This window comes from Borostomias antarcticus (assembly GCF_949987555.1).
Source record: "Borostomias antarcticus genome assembly, chromosome: 18".
Lineage (NCBI taxonomy): Eukaryota > Metazoa > Chordata > Actinopteri > Stomiiformes > Stomiidae > Borostomias > Borostomias antarcticus.
In genome coordinates, this window is record NC_140251.1 from 7,451,736 (window position 1) to 7,470,316 (window position 18,581).

General features: G+C 48.3%; 1 protein-coding gene across 1 annotated transcript in view; it reads right to left on the reverse strand.

Annotated features, from left to right (window-relative positions):
• Positions 1-18,581, reverse strand: part of sema4ba (sema domain, immunoglobulin domain (Ig), transmembrane domain (TM) and short cytoplasmic domain, (semaphorin) 4Ba) — a 43,067-nt gene that overhangs the window by 14,478 nt on the left and 10,008 nt on the right. The window contains exons 3-4 of the mRNA XM_084453224.1: positions 11,341-11,762; positions 228-388 (exon numbers count right to left, since the gene is read on the reverse strand). Of these exons, the coding sequence (XP_084309350.1) occupies positions 228-388; positions 11,341-11,458 (279 nt within the window). The 5' untranslated portion in view covers positions 11,459-11,762. The remainder of the gene's footprint in view (positions 1-227; positions 389-11,340; positions 11,763-18,581) is intronic.

The following is an 18,581-nucleotide window of genomic DNA, read 5'->3' on the forward strand; positions in this document are numbered from 1 at the left end:
CCAGTCCATTGTAAAGCACTTTTAACCCTCTCGTTCACACATTCACACACACATTCACACAGCAACGGCGGCAGCTGCCATGCAAAGTGCTAGCCTGCTCATTGGGAGCGATTTGGGGTCCAACTCTTTGCCCAAGGACACTTCGACATGTCGTCAGGAGGAGCCGGGATTCGAACCGCCGACCCTGCGATCGTTGGGACGGCCCGCTCCGAGACACGGCCACTCACATTCCTCCGCAGCTTGGCTCTGCTGATGTCGGTGAGGTTGAGGGCGAAGAGAGCCTCGCGGGCGCCAACGTACAGCGTGTTGTCCTGCGAGCTGAGGAGCAGCGAGGTGTAGTTGAAGACGCCGTCGACGGAGAACCTTTTGGCTGACCTCTCCCTGGCGTCTGGGTAGAGAGAAGAGACAAACGACGTTAGTGAAATAAAAGCCCGAGGACCAATTTATAAGCTTTCTTAGCTTTCAATAAGTTGGAAATAATGCGAACGGCGGAGAACTACATGTATTCAATAGAGAACACAACCCAGAATTGTATGTGTGTGTGTGTGTGTGTGTGTGTGTGTGTGTGTGTGTGTGTGTGCGTGCGTGCACAATTGTCAAACGTTCGTGTGCAAGCACGCCCGCCCGCTCTGATGCGTCTGTGTGTGTGTGTGTGTGTGTGTGTGGTCACCAAGCATGATGTGGACTACAGAGACAGATGTTCTCCCTTAATCACAGACGACTGGTGCGCTGTGTCATTATACCGACCCCCTTCGGGCTGTTTGCCCGTTGCTGTGACAACCACACGCCGCCGTCTGGCAGCGCCCACCGTCTTGCCCGTACCGACCGCCGACTACGTGGCTACAGGAGTGCGGGGCTATGTGAGGGACGTGGCCACCGGAGGGGTGGGGCTACATGAGGGGCGGGGCTAAGCGAAGGTGTGATCACATGGGGGGCGTGGCTACAGGAGGGGTGTGGCTACAGAACGGGCCGCAGTATGACAGACACAGAGGGCCTGGGCTCCACACACGATAACGTTGAATCACACTGAGCCTGCCCCAGGACTTCGTGTCTAAGAGCAGCAGCCGGTGGAGTACGTGTCTGTTCAGTCAACTGTGTGTGTATGTGTGTGTGTGTGTGTGTGTGTGTGTGTGTGTGCGTGTCAGCAGTCTCCAGTCCTGTTACCTTCTCTCATCACCTCTGAGAGAAAGACAGAGGAGATGGAGACACCCAACCTATCTCGCCATTTTTTGTACCCCTTCAAAACCTCTAGCCTGCAGCCAAATGTGTCAAACCACCAAAGTCTCTCTCCAAGCCTTCTTGTCTAAAGCTCCAAATTCTGCACACAGTCGCATGCAAGAAGTCCCATTAGCCGGATTCTCCTCAACTACTGTACATGCTAGCATAAATACCGACAACGCGCCAGGCCTGATGTTCTGAAGGATACTTCCCAGTCTCTGAGCGAGTGCAAGCCAGTGGCATGGCGAGGGTGGCTGTGTGGCTTTGGCTCTCCTCCTAACCTGACATGCCCCCTGCCTCCGAGGGCAGAGGGTTGGCAGAGAGAATTGGCGCTCCCTATGGTAAACACAGTAACCCAGTAATAGCAGTGCATCGCTGCAGTGACAGGGGGCCTTGTTACCACAAATGTATCCTCAAAACCCACATGAGGTTCCTCTCTTTCTCTCTACATAGCAAAGCCCCCTGGGATTGATCTCTGTCTCTATCTACATAGCAAATCCCACTGGGATTGGTCTCTCTCTCTCTCTCTCTCTCTCTCTCTCTCTCTCTCTCTCATGCACTGGGAGTGCTTCTCTACACTTGTGCCATTTCCCCTTCTCCTCTACTCCCACACAGCTTTGGGCAAATTTAACGGTGATTTACAGAAAATGTACAGGCAAAGACAAAGGCTAGAGCTTGAACCAAAACAAGGGCTTAGAGGGATTTTCACACAAGAGGAAATATCCACAAGTATTCTCTGGAGTCAGATCACCACTGTCGTCCCCGACAACCAGCGCTGGGGAAGAGAGGATGAGCCGGGTAATAGTGTGTCATTAAGGAAATCTGTGTGGGTTGGAAACAGTGCAAGGCTTTTCCATTAATCACCTCTTTATGTGCATTAGGGGTGGTGAATTTTTTTAATTTCATGTAAGAATCGCGATTGTATTCTTGACGATTATCGATCGATTCACAAATTCCATTTCTTCCCCCCCCTCCCCCGGATTTTATCTTGCTTGGAAAGTATTTCAGTATTTCTCCTACTATTACAGGGACTCCTGTGTTTAATGGGTTACTGTATTTAATGGGTTACTGTATTTAATTACTGCAATCAAATGGTGGGTTACTGCAATCAAATGACGGAAATGTTTGAAAATTGAATCGAATCGAATCGTGATCCCAAGAATCAAAATCAAATCGTGAGATCACTACTGATTCCCACTCCTAATATAGTGAGATAAGATACAGTAAGATACAACTTTATTGTCCAACCGAGATTGGAAAATTGTCTTTGGTCTCTCAACACAAGGTACCATAAAACAGAGCACTCATTCATATCTCACAAGAATAGAAGCATACGTATACTCCTCCTACATTAGCAGGACTGTAGTAAGTCAAAACACTGTTTCCTTCAAGTATACTGAATGGTTACAATTAACCTAAAGAAATACATTTCAATGCCTCAAGAAAATGTAGTAATGATTTAACCAACTCAATATGTCCCATGAAATGGTAACATATGTCTGAGGATCTAGGGATCTGGAAGAACAGATGCAGCTGTGAAAAACAAAAACGGTTCATTTTATTAAGTCAAAATGAGTATAAAAATGTAGCCAAGAGAATGTCTCATAAAAAGTTACATTAATTTATAAGAGAAGAAAAAGAAACCAACAAGAGGACAAGGCCTGAGGCCTCATCTGTCAGCCACAATAAAGCAGCACTGTTTCAAACTGCTGCGCGTAGGAGAGGACTGTGGGATTGCTGCAAAATTGGACAGTGTTTGAACATGACTGAACACCTGACCTCCCCACACAGAAAAGACATGATTTGGCAATAATATAAAAGATCTGTCTTAACTCTGGGACCACAAACCCCATTATGGAGTGGAATCCCTGTGGGTCAGAGACCATACACAGTTTCCCTCAGGTCACCACCATGGGGCTTTCTGTGTGCCTCCTATCTGAACTGCCCGTTCCTCTCCACACACACGCCGCAGTCACTTAAGAGACGACCTGCCCTGTTGTTGTGCGAGCGACTGGTCTGAGGTTGATTCCTGTCCCGAGGGCCTTTGCGTGGCAACGCATCCCTGGAACGGCTGTGGTGTATTCTGGGAAGAGTTTCGGAGGAAGCTCTCAGAGATGGAGAAAGAGCTGTCTGCCGGAACCATGGAGAGGGGGAGGGGGGTATCCGGAAGGGCAAGCAGGCGGGCCCCACCAAACGATGGAGAGCCCCCCCTCTCCCTCTCTCTCCCTCCCTTGCACTCTCTCTGGCCCCCTGAAGGCCTGTGCTATAAGTGTCCTGCCCACAGCACTCCACAAAAAAAGAGTTAATCAAAGGGAACATCTCATTGTTGAGACCCACGATGTCAAAGAAAAACGGGGGGGGGGGGATCAAGCTAATAGATGCTGGGTTCAACAGTAGTGAACAGTGGTAGTTAACAGTGGTAACATGGCTGTCTAGGAGCTGGAAACGCCACTCATTTCTTACACGTCTGAAAATACAGGAAACAGCCACTGACGAGCGCTCATGGAACGGCCCTGCTGCTTGTGCATCCTGTGAGCGCAGGGTTGGTCTCCAAACACTCACTGAGAGGGACTGAGAAGTCCACGGCCAGCGATGCGAGCGGCCTATCACAGGCTGAGTTACTGAGACAGGCCGAGGAGGACATCCATAAGTCCTATTTAACCTGACGCCTGCCGTCGACGGACCCTCCCGCCAATCACACCTCTCCTTTCCTGTCTGTGAGCTCCATCGCTCCCTCCTCTCACCGCGTCGCCGTTCCCAGGCCCCCTGATCCCACGCCCCTGGGAGACAGAGCAGCTTTGTGCGGCTCCCGGCACTTCCTGTGTGACCCCCACGGACACACACACCGCACAGATGCACCAGTGTTTCTGCAGAACACACAACCAGATGCAGTGAGAGGATGGCCGTAAGCAATACTAGGTCATCACCACCATTATGTCATTAAAAGTCATTTTTGCAAATGACATCACTAAATGGATTGTAATACCCACATAATGCCCTGCTCGCTAATCTATTTAGGGGGAAATGAATTATGCTGGGTTTTAGGGTTAGGGTCTCTCTAATTATGCTGGGTTTTAGGGACCCTCTAACATGCCTCTAATATACATGAGTACAAAAAGGCACCAAGTCAATTCGAGGCATGGAACATCCCCTCTAAAAGGAGTAATCTGTCCTTCAGTGTTGGAGATAAAAGTGCTTCATTTTGTAGGGCACCCAGCTACGGCAAGCTGATCCAATCAACAGCCTCCCTGATGAGGGGCTGTGTCAGCTTTCACAGCTGTGTGCCCAGGGGGGTCTAAAGTTTTTGCATTCTCCATTAGAAACACATGTTGTACTGTATTTGTTTACCTCAGTGATGCAAAACTAGAAGGAAACAGTGATGGCCACTGGCAACACTACAAGTATCTCTGCTACACATTACTAATGGCGACGGGCCAAGCTAGCTCACCACAGAGCAGGCTCTCCTTACAGTAGGAGTTTGTAGGTCTGACGCACATTCCTGATTTGGTGCAGAGCCAAACTGTAGAAAACAGGCGTTACATTTTTGAAAAAGGGCTCATCATCACTCAACTATAATAGTCGTTTAACGTTAATGTTTGAAGATCCTCAGGCTCTTTCAGATCTTCTTCAGGTTCTTCTCAGGCTTAGAACCTGAAGAAGATCTGATTTGATCGAAGAATTATACTTGAGTGGCGAGTCCTTCTCCTTAGAGTAAGGCAAACTTAGCAAAGGATTTAAACACCACAAAGACATTACAATAATGAAACTAGAAATGGTGCTCAGAGAGCACAGACCTCCTCCACTGAATGCATTTTGTGGCTCTGTGCGCACATGTTTGGTATTGTTGCATTTGTTAGTTTTACGCCTGTCCAAACCCTGTGTCTCTGTGACCTTCTCATGTCGATATATTTCACTCCCGAGTCCAAAAGATTTATGGAGGTGAATGGCCGGCCGTGTTTGGGCGGCTTGAGGACCCGCCCGTGATTCGGATCCACTCCAAAATTTAAAGAGGGTTCTTAAGTTGGCTCATGCTACACCCCTCCACCGAGTTTCATGAAAATTGGTCAGGTCGTTTTTGCATAATACTGCTAAAGAACAAATGAACCAACCAGCCAACCAACACACGCCACCAAAAACATGACCTCTGGCCCAGCTGACACTGGGGCGGAGGTAATAAAGAATGGGCTTAGCCTGCTGCCTGGGCCTATGCTCATCAACACGCAGGGGCTACCGTCCTCAACACACTCTCTCTTAGCCTGGCTTGTAAGCTCACATTCTATTTCACTCCGCAGATCAGTCTGGATATCCAATTGTTCTAACTAAATCCACTCGAACGAAGATTGTTCGCGCCAATCACAACCGGATTGACGGAACAGAGGAGCGCCGTAGAAGAATTTTCGCTGATTGGTTGTAGGTCTATCCAATTGCATCCAGAGGCATTTTGATCTACGACCGTTGGTAATGCCCCTTGGGAATCGGAAAGCAACTGTGAGTTTCCAGACCCTTCGCATTTTTGCGAATTGGGTCTGGCGAAGCCAGGCTAACTCTCTCTACCTCAAGGCACCTTTGGATCAAAGAGACTACAAGGACATCACCAAGTGAGACAGAAGTGCCAGCTCCTGATTGTGCTAACTAGACGTACCCTCTGTTTCAACTTCTAGACATTCGGCGTCTGTCATACCAGCAGATGACCTGGAAATGTGTCGAGATCGAGATCAAGAGCGTGTCACAGAATCCTGGTGGCAGAAGGGACCCATAGCGGCCCGTCCATAAACATGCCCGTCCATAAATGTGCCCTAGATTCTCCTGAGAGAACATGGGGAGGAGCCTTGCATAGGCAGGAGGCCATGCTGCACGAAATGGTATAAGGGCTAAACAGGGCAGAACAAGCGCATCAGCCGTGGTGAGCTGGGCACCGCCGAGTACTGCAGATGAGAAGCGTACTGCGGCGGCACAGCTCTCGGCACACACCAAACATGCAGAGCTACATCGACTAGCTGTGCCCCGAGAAGATTCAGCAGCTCACGGCTCCTCATTGTGGCCAACCAAAAGATCCATGCTAGGCATACAGTATAGCCCAGTGCTATCTAGGCTACTTTAATTGTAACCAGATAATCAGGTTTCAGTTGTTTTTTCGAAATCTGCTTATCTTACGCAATCATGTGTAACTGGATGTTTTGAAGGATCATCAATATGCTTACAGGCTGTGTAAGTCACAGTAGGCACACAAGGCTTCCAGTAAAGTCAGCAGGTAAAAAAAACAACAACAACAACATGACAGCCGCTACAAACGGAGGCGAGAGTTGGAAAACAATGTAATGTACGAGTTGTGTTTTCCAGAGGGGTGGTGTGAGAGATGTTAATTGAAGATTAGGGCTGGGGTTACATTAGGCTAAGCCTTGGGAAGGTGAAGCCATGGTTGGAAAGACATGGAGAACAACAATACAGTACAAAGGTGCCGCCTCAGCGGACCAGAAGAGGACACATTACACGGGCTCAGTGCTGTCTGATAACCCTGCGGGTCTTTCTGCTCCACCTGGACCTGACTCCCATCACTCCCCTTTCATCTCCCATTCCCACCACACCTATCTTATCTTCAGTACACACACGCACGCACACGCGCACGCACACACACACACACACACGACGAGAGGGATGAATTAACCCAATTTCTGCTCTAGTGCTTATCAAACGGCGAACTAGGTAGGAAGGACAGTGGAGGGGTAATGGAGGGTTGAGGGGCCAGGGTAGAGGAGGGGCCAGGGTAGGAGAGGGGCCAGGGAAGGAGAGGGGCCAGGGTAGCGTAGGGACCAGGGTAGGAGAGGGGCCAGGGAAGGAGAGGGGCCAGGGTAGGAGAGTGGCCAGGGTAGGAGAGGGGCCAGGGTAGGAGAGGGGCCAGGGTAGGAGAGTGGCCAGGGTAGGAGAGGGGCCAGGGAAGGAGAGGGGCCAGGGTAGCGGAGGGACCAGGGTAGCGGAGGGCTGAGGGGCCAGGGTAGGACAGGGGCCAGGGTAGCGGAGGGCTGAGGGGCTAGGGTAGGACAGGGGCCAGGGTAGCGGAGGGCTGAGGGGCTAGGGTAGGACAGGGGCCAGGGTAGCGGAGGGCTGAGGGGCCAGGGTAGGACAGGGGCCAGGGTAGTTGGGGGGTGAGGTTCAAGGGTAGGACAGGGGCCAGGGTAGCGGGGGGGTGAGGTTCAAGGGTAGGACAGGGGCCAGGGTAGCGGAGGGCTGAGGGGCCAGGGTAGGACAGGGGCCAGGGTAGTTGGGGGGTGAGGTTCAAGGGTAGGACAGGGGCCAGGGTAGCGGAGAGCTGCAGGGCCAGGGTAGTGGAGGGACAGACAGATGCATCTGGAATGCATCAAGACCTCAGGCCAAGAGGTGGGATTCAGCAGGAAGATTCATTAGTCAAGCTGTGAGCCTGCTGTTTGTTTAGGGGACCGCTGGCCTTGGCCCCCTCTTGTTAACATGATAGCCACAATGGTAGCTCAGACACCATGGAGATACCGGGAATTCTGGCTATTCTAAACACAACCTTTGTGAACAGAGCAAGGGAAGGCAGGTTGCCATATTAAGATCAGCAGGCTTCATAGCTAACTGCTGTGATCAATTTACTCATAGAGTTAGCTAAATGCATGAAAAATAAACTGCTCCAAAGTATTTACTAGTCAGGGAGGGGCAACAACATGTTTCATGGGAACTGGAGAAACATTTAACGGGAGAAGGAATCAAAATAAAAGCGCTAATTTGTACAAGCCGTAAACAACGCCGTGGCCTACCTCCACTAATATCACGATTCCCACAGGGGACCGAATGTTGCTTTCGTTCTGCCATGCGGATCCCGACCCTGGTTCGACCTCGGTACGGTGCAGCACAACGCGAAGCAGGCGGCGTCTGAGGACCTCTCCCTAACCCTCCCCTCCAGGGAGAGAGAGCAGGGCTGGAGCATCACTGACGCGCCGTGACCTCATGTGTAGTGTGAGTGCCCCGCAGTCTTAGAGCCCAGTGGGGGGGGGGGGGTCTGGGCAGGTAAGCGTGACCACATGTCGCGTCTAGGCCCGGATGGACAGTGGGGATGCCCCCACGTCACGGGGCCTTGGGATGCCAGGCGGTCATCGGGGAGGTGGAGGAGAGGAGGGTGTTTTCACGCGGGGACGCCTCGTCGGGTGATTTATGAGCGGCTCCCTGGTGGATCGGCGAGAGCTAGTCTCATAAACCCTGGCGAGATCCAGATTGATGCTCTGCCTTTTCATGACGCGGCTTTGGTTCAACTCAAGATTTTTTGTACACACAGTTACCGTAAAACTTTACAAGGGCATGTTAACTTAGCCACATCATGCTCCGTTTTAAAGATCAGTCACCTTTTCTTTTTCTATGGCATACGATGACACAGTGTCATACTGCCGTGGAAATGTTTTTCGAGGAGTACAAACAGTACTGTAGACTGCAGCTAATATGGCTTTCCATACTTCAGGCGTTTCTTGGCCCTCTGTATGTCTCTAACAAGGGGCTTGTGGCCTAGTGGAACATGTCGAAGCACTACTGTGAGGCCAGACTCCTCCCATAGCAATGCAGTCCACAGGATAGCTAAATACGTACGCATAGGCGTACAGTACATACAGTAAAGAGGAGTATGCCACAGTACATTGAGCTGCTATACTGTACGCCATGCTTCACAGATTCGTTATTCCACTTGACACAAGTGTCATTCTGAATCATGTCAGCCTGAACAACTCAGGCTGAAACACAGTCCTGTGAGACAAAAACAAAGCACATTCTGGTACTCCACACTGGTAGGCTTACTTAGCAACTTGCAAATTAATTATATTATTTCTTATCAATTCTGAGGGCATGGCCCTATCCTGAACTCTAGCATGACCAGAATGCATGCTGTTGAAGAGAGGGACGAACAGATCAACAGGCTAAGAGAGCCAGCATAAACCGCTTAAAGGTGTCTCTTTAAATAGCATTCTAGCACACTAAGCTCTCCGGAATGGGTTGCGTTAAAGCCAGGAACAAGAGAGGAGTGGAAAGCAGATGTAGGCTCTCCACCCTGAACCCATGATCCATCCTGATAGGCGCATAATGAGAACCAGACGAACGTTCACACCATAACACACAAATCCCCACTCATTATTCATGGCAGATTAGCTTCTTCATTAAGGCGGAGGAACGGAGGTACAGGGGCAGGCAGAGCTGGGGGGGGGTGCCTTGTCCAGGAAAACGCGTCCGCCGCCGGGGCGGAGGAGAGACCCCTCTCCGTCCTTCCACGGAGCTGAAGGCTAGCGCGGACACAGAGAGAGAGAGCACGGCATGGGGGACGCTGGTTCTGGCCAGTTGTAGCGCTTCATCCCTGACGGCCCGCAGCTCGGAGTGTTTCTTTGATACGTGTTGCGGGACGGGCCTTCAAGCGGCAGGGAGGGGCGGCGCGCGTCAGTGCACCAGGTGTTTCCATGCCGAGGCAGCTCCTGACGCCACGCCACGGCCGATCAGCCTCAGCCGTCTTCAGAAACGCACGCCTTCGTTTCCCCCAGAATGGAAGAGCTTGTGTAACTGTGGAATCTGCGACGTAACACCCATTCCACTCTCGCAGGTTTGTGGGGGCTGTTGACACTCATACACTTTAAACGTCAACGGAACCACACCACTACCTCTTCAGGTTTAGTGCTCCGACCAGCTGGCCGATGGTTATATGACTGTAATTGTGTCACCGTATGAGAAATTCAGGATGACTTTTACAGCTGAGCCCCCTCATATTTTAAGAGCTGTAAGCAACTCTCACGGTTGTAAAACTAGGCCGTATCCTTGGGCTGGCCCGGCTGGAACAGAGATGGCTCATCATCAGTGTAACAGTGTGAGGAGTTAGACCCATTACCTGACAGGTTTCCATAACCACTCACTATGTTTATGTGAACAGCCTAATTGGTTCTAATGCATGCTGTACCGCTGGCCTTTTTAAAACATGGACACATGCGAAGACAGAAACTTGTCCCTTGCCCAAAAACAATATTTTCCAAGGTATACACAGAGTGGGCCGGTGCCATTTGGGTTTGACGTGCTGGCAGTGTTCACGATCGGTGATTCACCCTGAAAAAAATATCTTTTTTTTTTTTTATTCCCTTTGTCAGAACAAGGAGGAGTGCGAGTGCGAAGGGTCTTTTCTCTGAGTGATGGATGGTGTGTGCTGTGTTGTGAGACGCTTGGCCGGGACCCGGCGCTGAGGGCTTTGTGGAAGGCTGGCAGGTGAGAGAGATTACCTTGTGTTATATCAGAGGGTCCTGGCGCAGAGGGGGGCATGCTGAGACAGGCAGGGGGGCACCAACCTCACCAGCCCCCCCAGGCTAGGGCGGCCTATCTGCATCCTTATCTGACCTCACAGGAGCACACGACACTTAGCTTAGGGCTTGATCTAGATTCAGAAGTTATGCGTTATGAGTTATGAGATTCAGAAGTTACAGTCCCTTCATTTGTAATGCACCGAAATGTCAGACAGTGAATAAAAACATTGTAAATCCAAAACCACATATAATTGGAGCAGCTGTGCAAAAATTGACAAAAGATGACATAGCTGGCGTGCAGTCTTCCAGAGACCAGTCCTAGCGTGGGCGACACCGCCTCAAGAGGCCTTTCCAGCAGCACTGCAGTCATGTCAGTGTTGCACTCTGCCTCTGTCCCACTGAGGAACAGCAGGGACGCCGGCCGGAGCCAGGAGAAGAACAGCTCTGCTCTCTTGTTTGTCTGTTTATCAACACCTCACCGCTCAGCCTCACTGTCCGTATTAAGTGTCCCACAAAGCCCTGCGTGACCCCTGGGCGCCTCTGGAGTTCTCAGCGCCCTCCGGACAAGCCAGCCCGGAACCCCACACTTCACTTATTTATAGATGAGTAACGTCAACAGCCCCTGTGGGGTCAGTGAGCAGGGCGCAATGTTCAGGGCAAACACACACCGGCCCCTTTCTCTGTTTCTCCCAACACTCTCAATGAAGGCTGGTGTTTGACTGGGTCTGAAAGAGACGCAGGCACGCAGAAGCACCGATGACAGAAGAGAGACACATCACCATGAAGACCCCGGGCTATTTTCGCCCCGGGGGACCAGATGACACTTACTGTAGGCACCGATGACACTTACTGTAGGAGAAGCTGAGACGAGGGGTGACATCATCTTCGGGCGCAGCTGTGTGGACAAAGCTGGCCAGTAGGAGAGCGAGGCTCGGGAGACAGAGCCAGGCCATGCTTACTGCCCGCATGGCTCCTCGGAACCGCCAGCAGACTCAGCAGTGTTTGCCCTTCAGGATTTGGGGGAATTCATGAAGAGTGTCTTTCTCTCCCCCCTGTGTTTATTTTCTCTCGTTCTCTTCCCGCAGGTCTGGGCTCCCTGAATGGGAGACCTGTGTGTGCTGTGTGGTGAGAGTGAAGCCCAGGGAGCTCGTCCGGGGCAAGCAGACGCCGCCGCTCCAGGAGCGCGATGCCCTTCAAACCCTCCGAAAACGCAGCCTCGCTGCAGGGACGTCCGGCGTCCTCAGACCCCGCCCTGGGGTTGTCCGTGGAGATCTGTGGACACACAGAGGAACATTCGTTCAGATCGGTGCACAGCGCAAGCTAGCACCCGGGGTTCCTCTCCTTCCCATGGAACATTGCTTTGTACAAACATTCAGTCGTCAGCACACGTGTTTCAGTGTTAACAAAGGCTTCAGCTATGAGGCCACTGGCTACATACTGGCGCTTACTTAGGACTGCACGTATCATTTTGTTCTGTAGTGCATGTGGGCCATATTGGTTTCATAGCCTTTGGCAAAGGTCTGTCTGTTTGTGTCTGAGCAGAGTGCACTCTTTACCTTGACCACAACACACCCATGCACACACACACACACAAACACACACACACACACACACACACACACACACACACACACACACACACACAATCTGTAATATTAACAGTCACATTAGCCTAGATCATATCTGACAGCCAGAAACACACATCGCCTTTGGACTGAACAAAGGCTCTCCTTTCTACAGTATATTGGACTCTATAAGCTGATCTTTTCACAACATGTTAATACCAGACCCCAGGTATGGTCTGCTTTCTCTGTAAACAAAGACATTCTGTATCCTTATGGTGACGACACACACACACGAAACAAATCCATGAATTAGCTTTGCTGTGGGGCATGCATTTTCTGTGTTCTGTGGGTGTGGACTGTTCCTGTGTGGCTCAGAAATGTAACAGGAGCAGGCACAGTTCTTGGAGACAGCGGTTGGTCTCTATTCCAAGACAATAAAAAGGTGTGTCCCTCTCGGATAAAGGCTCATATGACAGAGAGACGTTGAGTGGTGCAGTCGCACACTACTCTGGCAAACATCACCAACTGCTCCGTTTCATAAATGAAGTAAGCAAAAATACAAAATAATGAAAAGTAGCACATTACGTTGTTTAAGATAACATTCAATTATCCATGTGCCTCTCTCTAGGAAGGTTTGGCTATACTGTACCAGTGGTCAATAAGAAAATATGCAGATGTGTTTTATCAAGGTTAACTACATTCAACTATGTTGTGCTTCTTACAGTGCATGCGTCTTTTTGGTCATATATGCTTTCGATTATTTCCTCCTGAAAATCGTATTAGAGGAAATTGGAACAAGCAAATTGAGGTTTGTGGAGGGGTTTGATGAGACTGGAAACCCAAAAAGCCCAGGGGAAAAGCCTGATTAAGATGATTGCACACATCTTCACCACTTCTCAGATCAATATGGATCAATGATAATAAATCATCTATATCCTTGCCAAAACCAGCAATGGCCACTAACAAACTCTTCCACATCTTACACAATAAGACATTTGAAAACATTAGGCCCAAACCACACCAAAGCCATAGAGACCCACGGTATAAAGGCATTATTGTGATGTGTGGCGAAAGGGGAGGATCTTGAAAGTGAGAGAATGTAACTAGATACATGCATCTACATTACATCTGCACAGCTCACTGGGATGGTTTCAATTACTACTGCCAGAGGGGAGGGGAGCCCTTTAAATACATCCAAGAGGCAGTTTCAGTTACACCGGAGGATTGCAAGTCAATGGCAAATGCTAGTAAAGCTATTTTTGGTTTCTTTCAAGTTATTTCTGACACCCAGTCAATAACGTGTCTGATGCAAGTGGCGAGCGTCAGCGTCCTCTTTTATGAAACAGGGGAGTGACAGATAAGAGGAGGTGGCAAAAATACCACATGCTGAGAAAACATAGGAGCAAAAGACAAACATCGGCACTTCAGGGGGGTTTGCTTTGCTTGTTGACACCAGCGCTCAAAATTAAGGTTATGCCATTGTCCCAGGGCCAATAAATATGGGGACAATATGTCTCTCATTTCTCCTTTCAGCCTTTTACACCTAGTGAAACGCTAGGAATCTTGCAATCTATAGACCCTTAGTGTTTTACTGGTTAGGACAATTTAGATTCGTTTTTTTATAAAACTGGAAGCCCCTGTCATTTGAATCGCAATAGCATTAACAGTGCAAATAGGTTGACAGAATTCCTTATTTCTGAGTGAGCCCTCTGTCACACATCTTTACTACATTTATTGGGATGTTTATTATTGCTTTGATTACAGTGAAGCAGAATACCAGTTGATAGATACAGTAAAATAGAATTGATAGATACAGAAATCCCACTGGGTTCACAGACCCTCCCCACCACCTGTGCATACCCTCACAATCAAGGTTGGGCATTCTTTTGAGGTAGCAATGTCAAAGTTTTAAAACACTGACAGTTGTTCTACCCTGAAAGTTGTCCTACCCATTTATACTACAGTACATTAGTCTCACAGATGACATGCCTTCTTGAATACATTTGAAGGATTCTGTCTCTTATCAGGTGGAAATGATGTCTTCAAGCTCTCAAAACAAGAAGCTTTCTCTCCTGATAATGTATACACTTTTTTTTCACCAGCTTATCGCCCGCATAAGTATACAGTATGAATTAGGGCTGGGACTTTTGCCCCAAAATCATATTCGAAGTTCGTTTATTTATTAATAATAATATTCGAATATATTCGAATTATTATTAATAATATTTTTACCATTAAATTCTTACAGAAAGACCTACCTAGGTATTAAAATAAAGTTGTGCACATTCTGTCCACTAGTGGGCATTGTATCATAGGCAATATCGATAAGCAATGATGTATTCTATTAATACATCCATGGTACGAGTTCACGGGTGGGAATGGTGCGTTCGTTTGTGGTGGCAAGTCGCAAGTGGCAAAATACCTACCTCCGACCTGTGTGCATTCGAGCTATAGCGAATGATATGATGATGATATGATATTGACGTCAGCCGGCAACTGGGGGCTGAGAAACATATCCGAATTTGCGACGAGGAAGTGTGAGTTCATGCAGCGTTTTATTTAATCATTCCTAGTAGCAAGTCGCAATTTGCCACCTCCCAGTTATAAACGAATGCACCAGAAGTTACGGGTTTGACTGCCATTCCAGAGCATTTTCACGTGTAGGAGGTCGGAAAAACACGAGTTACGGGTTGCCTGGAACGCGCCGTGCTAACTAACGTCACCTCCTACAGGAGCCCAGGTGTCCAATAGCCTTGCTAATGAGCTCGCGATTGCAACTTCACCAGGCGTGAAAAACCCTCTGAATCTGAATCAAAAGCAACGTTTGCTAGCCAACACATTTACAAAAAATTATGCCTATAACAGGTTCGAATATTAAGGGCTGCCTAATATTCGTTCGAATACCAGTATTTCTGTCAATATTCGAATTATATTCGAATCCCGAAGTTCGGACTCCCAGCCCTAGTATGAATAAATACTGTTTACTCGCAAGGATGGGAGGTGACCGCCAGTGTCAGATTTGCTGTGTGTAGAATTCAACTGGGTGCAAGCAGAGAACCAGACACATGAGGAAAACCGATTAATTCAAAAGGATGAGATACAAATACAGCACAGCTACACAATGAAGCACTTCAATTGAGATGAGTGCTTATGAGGTAAGCTGAGCTTAAACTTGGCAGCCTCCTTAGAGTTTCTCAATGATATGACACTTGAAAACGTGAGCATTTTTGTTGTATTCACAGAGAGCCTCTATTTTTAATTTGCTATTCTTCACTTTGCCTTCAGCAATAGATTATGCTCTTAGGGTGCATTCAGACCTAGCTTGTTGTTCCGATACAGGGACAAGTTCTCCTGATCATATGCAATAGCACATTGTTCTCTAGCTGTAGTCGTTCTCTAGCTGTAGTCGTGATGCCTGCTCAAACTGGATATGTTGTCCATATACCGAACAGTGGTATATGAACCAGAGAAGACCAATCAACTCTATTATGCACGCAGTTATGAAAATGGCCTTAGTTACTTGTTTTAGAAAGGAGATGCAGTTTGTGAGTTCTGACAAGTAGTAGTACACTGACTTTTCCTATGTTAAATGCAATTATTGTAAGCCACTTTGGATAAAAGCATCAGCTAAATTACTGTAATGTAAAATGTAATATATTGGTTGAGTGATGCGAGTTAAATCAAAATATGGGCAAATAAGATTTAGGAATTAAATTCTATCAAATGTATAAGCCACAGAGCTATGGATATTTTATTATCTTATCTTTCCCACACGGTCATAATACATCATACAGTTCAGATTGACGTTTAACTGTATTGGGAAATTCTCACTACAGTACTGTCAGTCATTTCCTGGAGCATGAATGCTGGTATAATACTGTGTGCATGTGTAATGTTATCGCTGCACAGCAAAGTCAGTCGATGAATAGCGCTAGACATGAAGTTCTGTAGCTAATATAAATATTAGCGCTTGTACCGCTGAAACAGGTGGCATGACTTTCAGGTTTGCCATCCGAGTTGACGGGGAGCAATCAAGGCTTCCGGAATTCTCCTGGACTGTTGACTGGCCAAGTGTTGATTGATAAATAAGGCCTCCCTGGCATGTCTGACCTCCATAAACACACCTGCAAACATAGGCAGAAGCCACCTGAGTCGCACCACCTGGGCAACCTCTGTCACCTGCTTCCAGATGTGGCCTTCGGCCTAAGATCACCCCCCCCTCCCCCCCACACACACACATCTCCACGCCTGTAGAGGAGTCTCAGATGAGGGAGCAGATGTGCGGTATGTCGGATGGGCTGTCAGGAGTCGCTAATGGAAGAGCAGGCCAGCACATATGGACAGGGAGCTTGACTCACACCTCCTTGTGGGAGAGCAGTGTTTACACAAGTCCTACTGCAACATGCATGTTCTTCTGCCTCCAGTTACTCAGATCTAGAGATACTAGTCAGCAAGATAAAATCTATGAAGACACTTCAGAGCTCAGCAAGCTTCAGTATCAGAGTGACTAAGTGACGAAGCAATTACAGGATTTCACCAGTGTAGAAGAAGATGACGTTGTTCTCTGGTCACTACTCCCATTGCACTTACCCCACATTGCTGCTCCTAATGGAATGATTCTCCAGTTCCCCTCATGGATGGAAACTCTCTGTGATGAGGTGACTGGGTGGCCTGAAGATGTCAAGTCTTTCCCGTTTGGTCCATTTCAAGTTCAATCCTCAGGCCCAGCTTAGAGTAATTAACGGCTCATTCAACCCTGAGTGAACCATCCAGCAGTAATCATGACCATATGCTATTTCAAAGACCTTTAATTGCCTAATTAAAATGTTATTAACTACTGAACAGAGATAGGAGACATTTTGAACTGAAGGTTTTGGGAGGCTAAAATTCATCATGCTCTCTTCACCACTGGGACTTTGGACGCATGGTCAGTGATTGTTAATTTCATCACAACTGCTGAATAGATAAAAAGCCTTACATGTGAAGCTGCGTGTATCAGCCATTGACAGATGAATGTAATATATGGCTGTGAAAGTGAAGGAGAATATTTCATCACCTGTGTCTTTGAAACCTGCGCAAGTGCCTAAATCAACCGGCTCTCAGAAGAAGCGAAAATATTTGAAATGGTATTCCATTTCATTTCATTCCATTTCCCCCTCTGTGCAAATTTACATAACAGATGTGGAGCCAGCAGAAGCAGCTCGATAATGAAACGTAGCATAGCTGTGCTGCTGTCTGCAGCCAGGCCTGCTATTACAATCAGGGCTTGGGGAGGGTGGAGGAGATCAGAGTAGCGGGGGCTCTTCCTCCTCAGACGCCCGTGTGTGGTGGAGACCAGGCCTGACACCCGAGAGGGGAAAGCAGCATGGAAAACACTTTTCCCCTTTAAAGGTGAAACTGTCCGACATGCTTCCTGAAAAGGACATCTTTGAGGCTTCTTCCTGAAATCCATCCGGATTCGGGGCCTCTGTGAACGTACACATCGTCATATGGGTATCGCATAACAACCAACTCTGAACTGACCAGAGCAGTAACCTTGTCTACTGAGGTCTATGCTTTAGGCAGTGTGAAGCTGTAACAAGCGAGTTGGCGCTCCTAGCCTCTCTCCCTCATACCAGACACTTTTCCTGGCATTTGGGCCAAAACTCTCTGTCATAACACATTAGATATATATTGGGTATAAACACGGATTAAAACCTTTTTGTTGTCCCAAATGAAATTTCACAACACGGTGGGCCTAAATGCTCAGGGATTGAGCAAAACTGTGGAAGCGTTCTGTAATGTCAGTTACGCTTCAAGGACAGTGCTGTAAGCTGATCTACTTTTGGGAGGTGCCCTGTAGATTCTGTTGGAAGTGGCCTGATTCTTTTATTCAGTGTGTTTTCCTCTAGTCACACCCTGCACTGTGCAAAGGAACACCTATACTTCCGCCTCCAATTATCTTGAGATACATAGGACAGTACATTTGATATGGTATCCCTGTGTTCCCTATGGTGTGGAGAACAAAGGAGTGGGTTTAAAACACGTGGCCCTAGGAGTTCACTGATAGCCCTTTTCCACCAAAGGAACTCTGGTTCGGGAACCAGTTCGTTTCAAAATTCCTTGAACCTTGGTTCTGTCCAGAGAACGGGCCCGCGTTTTGACCAATTTTGAGCCGAACCGTTGTACGTCAGCCCACGCCCATGATGTCGTCACGGTTTGCACTGAAAAACCTACTATTTTGTGGTGCTGGTTCGGAACCAGCTTTCGGGTTCCCGAACTCATTTCTTTTTGGTCGAAATGCTCGGAACCATTCAAAATTAGGTTCGCGAACCGGCACCGAACCGGTTCCCTCTTGGTGGAAAAGGCCTATGTGTTCACCTTGATGCAAATGTACTTTTATTGTCCAGAGTTATTCAAAGTCAGTAGAGAGAGTAGAAGTGTTTGTGGAGCTACGGAGCCAGACCTGTCTGCCTGTTCAGTTACTCTAAATAGGTGAGCGCATCTTTTAATACAGTATGAGCAATCACGTTCCCTTCTCTCACAA